The following is a 12,500-nucleotide window of genomic DNA, read 5'->3' on the forward strand; positions in this document are numbered from 1 at the left end:
GTCTTGTGTCCAGGGACATAGATGCTGCTCCACGTAGCACCATTTTAGATCATGTAAGACCAGTGTCAGATTTTAGACGTTCAAGGTAAGTTGATACTGATGCAATTCGTTCCTTTCTTTTTGTCCATGAGAGACAAAAAGACTAACTTTGATAAAGTCTGGTCTTTACTTCTAATGAAATGACCAGGAAATCGCAATCGTCCAGCTTTGATTTTTTTACTAAGCCAAGGGAGGCCTTTACAGAGTTCCTTCTCGGAAACATTTCCACTGGATGTTACAAACTGTCCTCGGGAGCCTTGTATAGCATTGTCAAGTTGATTCTCAAGTGTGGGTGTAAATATCTAGGTCTTAGGTATATTGATATCAGTCTGAATAAAATCTTGAAAGTGGCATAGTCGTAGTACCAGCAACACTGTCCTACACTTGTAAACAGATGGCTTAAAGAGATGTCATTTTATGAACAATTCTTTGTAATTCTTAAAATTTCCATACCAGAATTTTGAGTTCAATGGTTCAACGACAGTCATTTTTATGATAAAAGACCAAAATAAGGTTGGAATTTGCCTAAAAGTAACATAAAAATAAATATTTATATGAATACTTTTGGCGCGAAAAGATTTGTAAGCATTTAGAGAGGCGACAACGACAGTGTAGCCATGAAACATACAAGAGGTACCGGTAGAGTGGGTGTTTGTTAGATGATAAGCCCAACACGTAAGGTGGTTGTTCGACCTGATACAAAATAAATTACCTTTGGTGTCGTTCGCTACATGACACGCACTTTGATTGATATTTGTCCAAAAGATATTTGTTTTTATGACGAAACAATGAAGATTTCATATCAAGGGGATTCTTACAAGGACATCAATGGTGGAATAAGAAGATCTTCATAATCAGTCATTTATTACCCATTTTTATTTTTGAGACTTTTCTACAAGACAATTGATTTATGCAGTTAATTATTTCTACTAAAAGAATCAATTGCTGTTGTGGGATATTGTCTACCTTCTTGTCACGGCCGTCGATTTTACAGTCACTGTGACAAAAGGTTAAGAGTACAAGCAATATTTACTACATGACACTTCTTCGGTTCCCTAATTAAGGAGTGGAAAAATACGCTGCACTTCCTCTGTACCGATGTAAAGTGTTACTCAAAAAGTTGTAAGACCCATGGCATATTTACAACAACTATTTTTTTTTTCTTTTTTTTTTTGAGGGGGGGGGTGTAGTAACATGGATGTTAAATGTATTGTTTTATTAAGGACGTTACATGTACGTGTTCATGTGAAGGAACTCCAACTGGGGTTAAAGCGATCATCACCTCTCCACGCGCCCTAGGCTTATTTCAGTGGGTATTATTGAAGACGGTCAGCCTACCGAAAAACAAAGCTATAGGCCTACATATTTCACTTGTGTAGCTCTCTGGAGCCAGAGAAATATCTCGTTCTTGAAGTGTTCGACGCGTTCTACACTGTATGTTGTCGTAATACCGGCCTTGTGTTTTTACGACAACGACGATAAAGACGATTATCTCGGACCACCAATATCTTCACTAAGGGGAGTATGTGCTCAGTGTCGAGAAAGCCACCTCTGTATTTAATGATGCCAATCCTGTAGGCTTCAGTCATCTACACAGCTACGGAGGTTAGATCTAGAGTCACGGTGAATTTCTCGCTCTTTACTTCTTTATGTGTGTTTGCGACGGTACTGTCGACAGGTGACATGCCATGCTCTCTTCAATGTGCAACAGTGTGTTAAAAACAATGTAACGGTACATCTGTTTGCGAGGTTTGGCGATATTTGGTGAAGTTAATGAATTCTGTTTTCGTGAATCGAACGTTGCATGACACTTCTACATCTACACCGACTATATGTTATCAGCCAAACCATATACTTACAACGAAAACGACACATTTGCATAATTACAGACAGTAGACACTGCAACGTTAACGCGACTTGTTTTCCCCAAGGAATTAGTAATTACAATCGCTGTGAAGGTGGTCGCGTCACTGTGATAGACAAAGATGTGACCCGTAAAATAAATTAAAATTTTCGCGTAAAAATTTATACCCATCTTAGTGTGTTTTGTTAGTGTCAATGAACTGATATCAATCGTTTTCCTGCAGATGAAAATATAATATCAATGAAAGATTTTTCCGAACAGAATTTCAATACTGTACTACAATTTTAAAATATTGCTCACCTGACCGCTTGTCGCAGCCGACGACGTTCCACTTTCTGCAGTTTTGCCATTTTCTACACCTGGCTGTTCAGGTTTCACTTTATTGTTATTCATCTTGTGCACGATAAACCTCACACAGATCTCTACAGTGGCTAGACAGCACGTAGACCGGACAACTCACATTGATATTAACGTATTAGCGTAATACCTCGAATTCTATTTCAACAAGCTAGGTATTCTGTGTTCTTCCTAGTTACGCATGCGCGACTATGAAAGACTTCGCCATGGCGACGTTGGCACTAGACTTTCCATGTTTATAACATTGATTCGCTGACAAAGATGTACAACAATTGGGGGATTTTTTGACACCCTCTGGGCGATATTTGACCCTTCACTGAGAATATCAACAGTTGAAACACTTGTACAAATAATAGCTTTCACTGAAATAAGAGCCTGCAATAACATGAAACAGTAGCGTCGTCTTACGTGGTAAGTGTATCAATAGCTATTGATACAATCGATTGGATGACAAATGACGAATGTATTTGTGCTTCGTACAACACAGACATTCAAATACACAATTCTTTAGTCTCCCCTTGTAACATACACTGTGTGATCCTGTATTCATGAAAACTGAAATTATTTAATTTATTATATGATTTGAAATTATTTCATTATTTAATTTTGACAAATTGACTAAAAAATTAGGTTTTTTTCCGGCTGCGCTGAAACATCGGAAAAATAGGCTCTTTGCGAGAAACGGAATTTAGAAGAGAATGTAGATGATCTATAGTATACTGCTCTTTCACCGCAGAAATTACTTTCTATAGAACCCTGGGCACACTGGAAGAGCCGTTCTTATTGTCTATTGCGTCATTTTGTTAGTACGTTAAGAAGTTCGTTACATACCAGATTAGTCGTTATTATTTATTCAAGCTTTGTTTCAGTCATAACATTTGTTGATGAAAATGACCCCCGCAGAGGACGCCCTCTACAGTCTAAACTGTGATTGTACAACTACGTATTTCTACCTAGTTTAATAGTCCCTTTCATATTTCCTTCAGCTGTCACAACTTGTGTCTAATACAAGCCACAACAACTGAGTATTCATTATGGTAAAGGGGCCACCACTCCTTCCCTTCGATTCCTATCTCTCTCTCTCTCTCTCTCTCTCTCTCTCTCTCTCTCTCTCTCTCTCTCTCTCTCTCTCTCTCTCTCTCTCTCTCTCTCTCTCTCTCTCTCTCTCTCTCTCTCTCTCTCTCTCTCTCTCTCTTTCTCTGGTATGTTGATCTTTCGTCACCCCATACATATATACGCGTACCATAATCTCGGAATGCAATAGAAGCTGCAGCCATGGCGGCAGCAGTGTCACCAACACAGTCAGAGCCAGGGTTGGCAGCGTCCACTTTGTATGCCGGTCTTGCCATTGTCATATCTTCAGGACGCCCCCAGTAAGTGTGATCTTCACTCACTGAACCAACCTGTCGAAAGAAGCCGAAGTGTATCATAGTATAGTTTTTAAGTTAAATTGCTCTAAGAATGTGTTGGGTGGGTGCAACAGAGGCTACTATGTAAATATAACAATTTTGTCCCCCTGGGGTCATATGTATGTATGTATTTTCTTTTAATAATGTATTTTTAATAATGATAGTTATCGTTGTGAAAACAAAAGAGAAACATAGTATAGCAAACAATATGCGGGTAATTAAAATAGTAATCGTCATAGAAACCATTCATATGAAACTACGTATATCATAAAATATTAAAGCAAATTAGAAGGTGAATGAATATATTTAATTGGTGATCGAAACCTATTAAAATATTGTTGATAATTATATGATTGTCAACAACTCGACTATTAATTTCGGATGATTTATTACGACTTCCAAACTGCAACTAATACACTTAAGAGAAATATGTCATTAAATTAGAATTAAACAGTTTACTCTATCTCCATTTTCAATATTTTATTCAACAATAAATTTTCTCATTAGCCCTTGAACAACAATAGTAAGTACAGACATGTCGCTTCGAATTTTGTTCTAAACGAAAGAGTGACATACATACATACATACATACATACATACATACATACATACATACATACATGCATGCATGCATGCATGCATGCATACATACATACATACATACATACATACATACATACATACATACATACATACATACATACATACATCCATCCATCCATCCATCCATCCATCCATCCATCCATACATACATACATACATACACACACACACACACACACACACAGACAGACAGACAGACAGACATACATACATACATACATACATACATACATACATACATACATACATACATACAATGATACATACATACATACATACATACATACATACATACATACATACATACATACATACACACACACACACATACATACATACATACATACATACATACATACATACATACATACATACGTATACATACATACATACACACACATACATACATACATACATACATACATACATACATACATACATACATACATACATACATACATACATACAGACAGACACCTGCCGTATTTTATATTTAAAAACTGTCTGACGTACAGTCTCATTGCTAGGTTATTGACACAGCTGACTTAAATTATTAAAAAATATACATCCACTACTTGGAAATGAAAACAAAAGACGGCTACACAATAAAAGCATATCATTCTAATACCGTTCCGCTGAGGTCACATTTCTCAATCGCCATTTAAATTGTTGGAGGTGAACGTCCTAATTATCATCACGTGACTTCCATATATACTATTATAAAAAGACTCTTATAAATTATTCTATGAATATTAAATAAACCTGTGTTAGAAATGTTTTCTATACATCAATTCTATAAACCTCTCAGACCTGTAGTAAACACCATTTACAGTATAATTAAAACATTTCAGAATTGTTCGCAATAAAGATAAGGTTGTGTCGACTGTTTCCTGAACAATCGAACCAATTTCCTACATTCTGAATTATATTAAAAGTTAGGATACTGTCATAGAACTGAAAGTTTACACAAGGGCATACGATGTCGTGTAATGAAAGCTAGAGTCAGGGTCAAGGAACATCCACACACACACACACACACACACACACACACACACACACACACACACACACGCACGCACGTACGCACACAAGCACGCACACAAACACACGAGCCCCCGCACACAGACAGATAGACAGACAGACAGACAGACACACACACACAGGGAGAGAGAGAGAGAGAGAGAGAGAGACACACACACACACACACACACACACACACACACATGCACGTGTCATTGTTATTCTTATTATTCACGTAGTGGTCTGATAGAGCATACTTTCCACGACTTTCATCGGATGTATCCATTGGGGTGTACGACATTATTGTTGCATTTTTCTGTGGCATCAGCGGGAAAGAAATACGAGGATAGCAAAGAAGTGTGCAATAGTGATTTTTTCTTTATCACTTCGTAGCTGTACTTGTTCCGGTCCATAATTGTCAACTCAGAAACTGAAACGTTCACTCAAGGGTAACTTCTACGTCGTCGTGGTGAATCATTTCAGTGTGTCTCATTCTTACAGATATTGTTAACTTTTTGCAATGGGAAATCGGATATATATGTGTTGTCGTCAAATGCTTGCCAGTGATCGTTCCTGACGTAAAAGTGTAGTGAGTTATGTGTATGTGTACGTAATTCCCGTGTAGGATGGTCAGTGCAGGCTACGGTTGAAGAAACGTCGATAATGCCTGAGGTGAACGAACGTTAACATATGTGACACGGTACACGGTACACATCTTACATGCATGTAGCAGCAATCATGACAATTTCGACTCACAAACAAAATATGTAGGTAAGCGAAACGGATATTTTCGCTGACGTCTTATCAGCATTGGGTACCACACTAGGCTGTCGTCGCTAAAAATGAATTGTTTTGACTCTCTAAGTAGAAATTTATATTTGAAGGAGTTGGTGCCATGATGATCGAGCTACAAAAATTTTGGTGAGAAGAAATAGTAAACAATCGCAGTGAAAACTTAAGAGAAAGACACATAACAGTTATTAAACATTATTATTGTAGATTATCAGGTTATTTTGATATATCACTTCTGATACAAGAATATTAACTTTAATTTGTATCATTTCCAAATATTTTGCTCGGTTACAAGATGTCCTCGTCATCTCACCGCGACACCCGAGTAGTTTGACTTTGAGAAATTAGTTTTAGTAACCGACAAATTCTGCTTGGTGTTTTCATACCACTTATAAACCAGTCAAAAACAGAAGAAAGACTCATCATTCACCAACATTTTATATAAAAACTAATACGCAAATCGTTGACATGCTACCACCAATTTTAGACAACTTCCTTTCCTCCTCTAGACCTCTGGATGTCTTTTCTGTGTTTGTATTTTTAGTGGACTGAACGTAACCCATTGTTTTCTTTATCATCTGTCTTTCGCTTGTCAAGCTTAATTTTCTAATTCACTTTTTGTGCTAGTTGTTAATGTTGCAGCAAAGATCTGTGTTTATGAGACTAATTATGTGTCAGTGTTGTCCCTGTTGTCTCCACTAGTAGTAAATTTACTATACCACTGTCTCGCTCACTCACTCACTCACTCACACACACACACACTCACTCACTCACCCACCCACCTCACTGAATACAGGTAGACAAACCTTTCACCGACGAAATCATCCTTCTCGCCGTATCATTTAACACGCTTCAATCATATCCATTCTCCTTTGCATATCATTTGAAATATTGCCGTAATAGTAACCCTTAGCAACCAAGCGTCTGAGACTGAACTACACAGCTGTATTTTATCCCAAATAGTCTCTGTACACACTTATATTACATTTAGCGGCAGAAAAGTGTTTTTCAAGCTGAACAAAGATTTAATTTGTTAACATGTACATTTGTTGACTAACTGCGAGAATGTCGTGTCACAATGAGTATTGTGATGGCTTATAGAAACACGAAAGGCAGTGCACTCACGAACGGAAAATATACTACTCGATTGTAAATATAATTGTAAACGATAGAATGCACTGTCGTACTTATTAGGTAAACTTCCATCAACACTGATGTATACAGTGCGTGGTGTTCCACATATATACGGTCTTTTATGTAAGCAGATTAAGTAAAATGTGTACGTGAATCAGTCACTGTAGTTCTTACTTCGTGCAATATTTTTGTTAATGTTGTTGTTGTTGTTGTTGTTGTTGTTGTTGTTGTCACAAGGGATACGATTCGAACGGCCGATATAATGCTTTGTTTCATACTGCAGTGATCTAAGTCGGCTGATTTCGAGAAGTTTTATTCAAGTTGAAGAATTATGCCAGATTTTCTAAAATATGATTATGAGTGTAGTATATATAACCTTGTCTACTTCGCTGGACCAATATAGTGGTCACGTGATAGATCCAACGGCATATAGACAGATTTAGACTAATGTCAGACAAATGGTCTGCAACATTGAGTCTTCGGTGCTGATCGTTCATACTTTGACAAACAATGCACTTCCTTGGATATTGTAAATGAAGGAACGATGACAGAGTCGCAATTTACTATGTTTCGTTATTTCTTTAATACAGTACAATTATACCTTTCCAATTTTTGAAAGACAGGTGGCTAAAAAAAGCTCTTAGCATAAAGTGCAAAAGCTTTTCGTTCTGTGATGCGCACTCGCGCACTAATAATTGAAAGTAGAGTCGGTGGTTGTTTGTCTCTAGGGAATTATAAGTGTACTCTGCATTTGTGTGGCGAGAGAGAGGGGGGATCTGATTGGTCAGATCGTGGAAGAAAAAGTAGGAGCCTTTGTTCAGGAACCTTTGTTCATGTTTCAGTTATTCTCTCCACAGCGGAAAGCAGAGTTTGTCGACGTATATGTCTAAAAGAAAGGAAATGAATGGTTGCGACATCACTGGTACTCTACTAGCAATTGATTGGTCTACAGTATGTAAATGAGGTAACCTTCCAGGCAATACTGTAGCAATTAACATCGAGAAACTTCACTTACTTTGAAAAATCCAACGGGCCATCACAACAACAGGGTATACCTTCAAATCCATCCAAGTCCACGGGAACAACACAAATGGATCGTATTACTAGTTTAAAACCTGACAATAAGGTCAGCCCGTCCGAGAACATTCCAGAACAGAACGCAGGCGAAAACATACAAAGTGGCAACGACAAAGTAAATAAGGAACACAAAATTGATATGGAAAATAAGACAGAGAAGGTATTGGTAAGTAAATTATTGAAACCCAGGCTGTTGCATGGTGTTTTCTATTTTCAATGTCGACTTTTTACTACCTGTTTCATGCGAGTGTTCACTGGTCCCGTTTCAAATTTGATATACAACCACGCATAAACCACTAAGAAAATGTACACTACACTTTAAGATAGCAAGGTAGAATGAATTCAGTTTGTTGTAACATTTTATCTAAAATGTAACTAATGTTCCTAAACGCAGACATTAAATGCAGACATCGACACATTGGCGCTCGCCTGTCTGCGTCTCGTTGCAGTACGTTCAAATACTTTTATTTCATTTGGAGAAAAATGTAGCAAGAAATTACAATCTTGCTATCTTAAAATGTAGAAAGCGTAGTTTATACTGGGCTTGTATGTGGTTGTATCTATCATAGTCAGTGTATGTAAACTAACATGAAATGGGCGGTTCTTAGTGTAACATCTTTCAGATATTTCAATGCAAATATATTTGATATTCAAAGTTATATGATCTCTGTTGCAAGCTCTTCACGGACCCAAAGTCAGAGTTTCGTCTCAAATACTAAACAGTTTTTCAACTCGGTAAGCCGATATACCATTGCCACGGTATGAATAACATCAGCCTCCAACGGATCAACAATGATGTAGTTGAAGGGTAGGCCATTGCATGCACTCTTAAATACCAATTTAAACCGTGAAAGACGACAAACGGTCTCCTGGAGCGACAAGCGAAGAAAGTAGATTGTAACTCCCATGTATGCATCCCTGACTGTATTGGTAGAAGTGCATTCATCGTGACTTTATTACCCTAGGCTTACTTGAATTTTACAATGTCAAAATGGACAGATATTTCTTACTTCAGTTACACCTTATTGTCTACGTTTACATCAACAGACAATAACATGACACGTTGGTAAATGTAGGTAGTTGGTAAATTATGGCCGAGTTTTTTTACTACTTGCTCGAGGTAGAACAACGCAAAACTTTACTATTACGGTGTTAATGTTATACAGCGAAATTACTTTTAGATTGTTAAACAGGTAGTTGTGATATGAAACAATTGACGCCCGGAATGATGGAGAGTTACACCGTAGCTGCTCGACTTCAAGGCTATCGGCACAATGAAATAATTACTCACTCATTAACTCGATAGGTCGTGTGTGTAGACTTGTAACAGTGCAAAAGGAAAGAGTTAACAATGAAACAGCCGGGAAAAGAAATTGGTATTTTTTTGCTAGGAGCGACTCGGGGTTCAGTGACTTCAAAGACAAAGATAATGATGTTTGGTCTTTGTCTCAAGTTCCCTTCATTTTGTTATATTACATTGGAAGTCAGTTCGAGTTGAAATAAATTATTAGCGTTGTGTTTGACAAAAAATATCTTAAAAGCATTGCTACATTGTATTGTATATTTTTACAAATATACTTATTAGATCTTATCGCCTGGCTCGACAAAATAAAATTGCTACATCTTAGCAAATTCTGAAGTATAATTGTTACATTTTAAGCCATTGAGCTGTCTGCCAAGTAATATGTAATTGTCGCAATGTATTACTTTGGCGGCGAAAAAAGACAGGAAACAAAGTTATATAGTGATTTGTCGCAGCTTGATGATAAATTGTTGCGATGTTAGTAGGGTTTTGTCAAGCTACCAGACGACAATTTGTTTCTGCTCAAGAGATGTGCATTATATTAGCGTGACTTTACTGTCACATGTCGCTACACGCGTTGTTTATAATTTACAGCTAAAGTGATGTTGGTTTGGTGTTTTACTCATGTCATTTTTTACACACGTAGACAACTTCTAATGCAATAGAAACAAATATATAGGTCAGCATGTAGAAGTAGTCAAGTTGATATGTTGAATATCAGTTAGAATATAAACAATTAAAGCCATTAAAATCATCAAGTCCATGTCTAATGTTTGAATTGGAACCCTGATTTACTGCACTGTCAGAAATTAGCAATGCTTATCACTACTAAGTGTGATTGGGCAAAGGCTCCTACTGTGTTTGATATTATTAGTCTAGAGTTGAATATGTCTATCTTTGTGTCAAAAACGTAATGTCCCATGAGTGAAATACCAAACCAACATGATTTTAGCTGTAATGATGAAAATAGCACGTACATGTACCCCGCCATACAAAGAACAGAGGAAAAAGAATGTCTAAGGGAATTTCGAGTCCCAACGCTAATAACTTTTGCACAGATAAAATGCAAGTGTAGGGTTTCGTTTACGTTTATATAGGCAATTGTGCTGCTATGAGTCTAAAACGTCATGGTTTACAAAGGTCAGCGTTTATGAAACCTGGTAAGTTTACACCGAATGCGTATTTGTTATCGTGAAAGACGACGAAACCCGACCCACAGTTGTGCGTACCTAGTGGGGATATTTTTGTATAAAATATCAGTGAAAACAAGAAATAAACAATTTATTTGTCCGCAGTTTGGGGTTATTTGATCACAAGTAGTCGAAGCGACCACCTTGATGTTTCAAAATTCGTCGACTCCATACACCCCCACCCTTACAGAATTGTCTAAATTTTCCATGTCACGAAAATATCTATGATTGGCCTGGTCTGCACTCGAAAGGAACATAGGGACTGCCCATTTTGGTGCGATCAGAAAGGAAGCAAAGAAAATCACCTTGTAAGTTTTAAACATGCAGTTGTTATATTTACGGCCTGTATACGGTATTCTTGATCTTGGTTGTAGGGCACGGCGGAAATTGTTGACCTTGTACCATTTGTCGACCGAGTTAAGTTAACAGGTCACGTACAATTATACACGTATTTGGTGTAGTGTAGGTAGACGTTGACCTGGCTAGCGCACCTCTTTTTTCACCAATTCATTTGAAGTTCATCACATTTCGAAATGTCCTATTTAAAGTGGCACAAACTGAGAGTTTATAAGTTTTTTCTACTCGAGTGAAAATACTGTTATAGAACTTCAATTAAACTATTCTACAACAATGTTAACATTTAATTGTTGCACGCCTTACATTTGTCTACTAGCATCGTAACTGTTTATTGCGTAGTAGGAATTTCCTAAAAATATTTAATACGTATGATAAATTACGTCACCGGATTTTTATATAAGCTCTATCTTACCCAGTCCTTTAAAAATACCCTAAGTGACATCGACGTACTGAAGGACGACTGGTATGTCCTGTCTTATTGTGAGAATATGTGGCTGAAAAGTGTCAACAGTATGTAAAAAAAAAGAAAAGATTTTGCCAAAACAATATAAAGATTACAGCCATAGCGCAAGGGTTGGCTGATGTACGGTCAGTCAGTGTACGAAAAACCTGATATAACCCTGTACATTACCATTTTTAAAGAAAAAGTTATGTGTGGTTATTTTTCATAAACGTACAAATGTAAAAAGATGTACAAAGTTCGATTCATTTAATTACTCCGTCTTGTGACCCCATTAGTTCACATACAATAATTGTTGAGGTAGTCGGATGGCAAGACACTACACGTACCCTATAGTTTGTACACGTCATTGTCTTCATTGTAGGAAATCACAAATATAAATTTAACAATATTCTCTATTTGAGTCTTATGCCGACTTCCGAGGTTTTGTTTTAAAGCACGTGTATTTGCTAGGTGTGATATTTTAACGGCCTGGGACAGGATATGAGCTTCACAATACAAGCCGAGGTTACACGTTTACAGGCCACACACAGTTGTGCGGTGGAAACACCCAGCCATCATATATAGAGGGCGTGTGTGTCGTACGTTGGAAACCAATTTCTCGTATTTAGCACTCTAATCTGTACATCGTTACAAACATAGAAACAACGTGCTGATTGTATTTTAATGTCATCTTCTGTGTGGTTGAAGATGTCTTAATAACCCATGCAAATTACATACGATTGTGAAGTTGCTTGTTGTACATAGGTACCGTTGTATATTGATCTAAAGTAGTGTATAGTAAGAGAACACTGTCGTAAAGTTCGTTTGCTTTAATGAATGGATGAATAGATAGATGAACGGACGAACTGACAGACAGATCGGAGGAATGGACGGATGGACGGACGGACAGACG

The 12,500-nt window shown here is 37.3% G+C and overlaps 2 protein-coding genes across 2 annotated transcripts in view; one reads left to right on the top strand and one right to left on the bottom strand.

Moving 5' to 3' along the window:
• The window catches only part of LOC144448620 (uncharacterized), a 15,079-nt gene extending 9,486 nt beyond the window's left edge, over positions 1-5,593 (bottom strand). The window contains exons 1-3 of the mRNA XM_078138898.1: positions 5,528-5,593; positions 3,504-3,663; positions 2,204-2,334 (exon numbers count right to left, since the gene is read on the bottom strand). Coding sequence (XP_077995024.1) covers positions 2,204-2,334; positions 3,504-3,663; positions 5,528-5,593 — 357 coding nt within the window. The remainder of the gene's footprint in view (positions 1-2,203; positions 2,335-3,503; positions 3,664-5,527) is intronic.
• A 2,715-nt stretch (positions 5,594-8,308) lies between these two features.
• LOC144448621 (uncharacterized) overlaps positions 8,309-12,500 on the top strand; it is an 18,994-nt gene continuing 14,802 nt past the window's right edge. The window contains exon 1 of the mRNA XM_078138899.1: positions 8,309-8,461. Coding sequence (XP_077995025.1) covers positions 8,309-8,461 — 153 coding nt within the window. The remainder of the gene's footprint in view (positions 8,462-12,500) is intronic.

This window comes from Glandiceps talaboti, chromosome 17 (assembly GCF_964340395.1).
Source record: "Glandiceps talaboti chromosome 17, keGlaTala1.1, whole genome shotgun sequence".
In the NCBI taxonomy this organism is placed as follows: domain Eukaryota; kingdom Metazoa; phylum Hemichordata; class Enteropneusta; family Spengelidae; genus Glandiceps; species Glandiceps talaboti.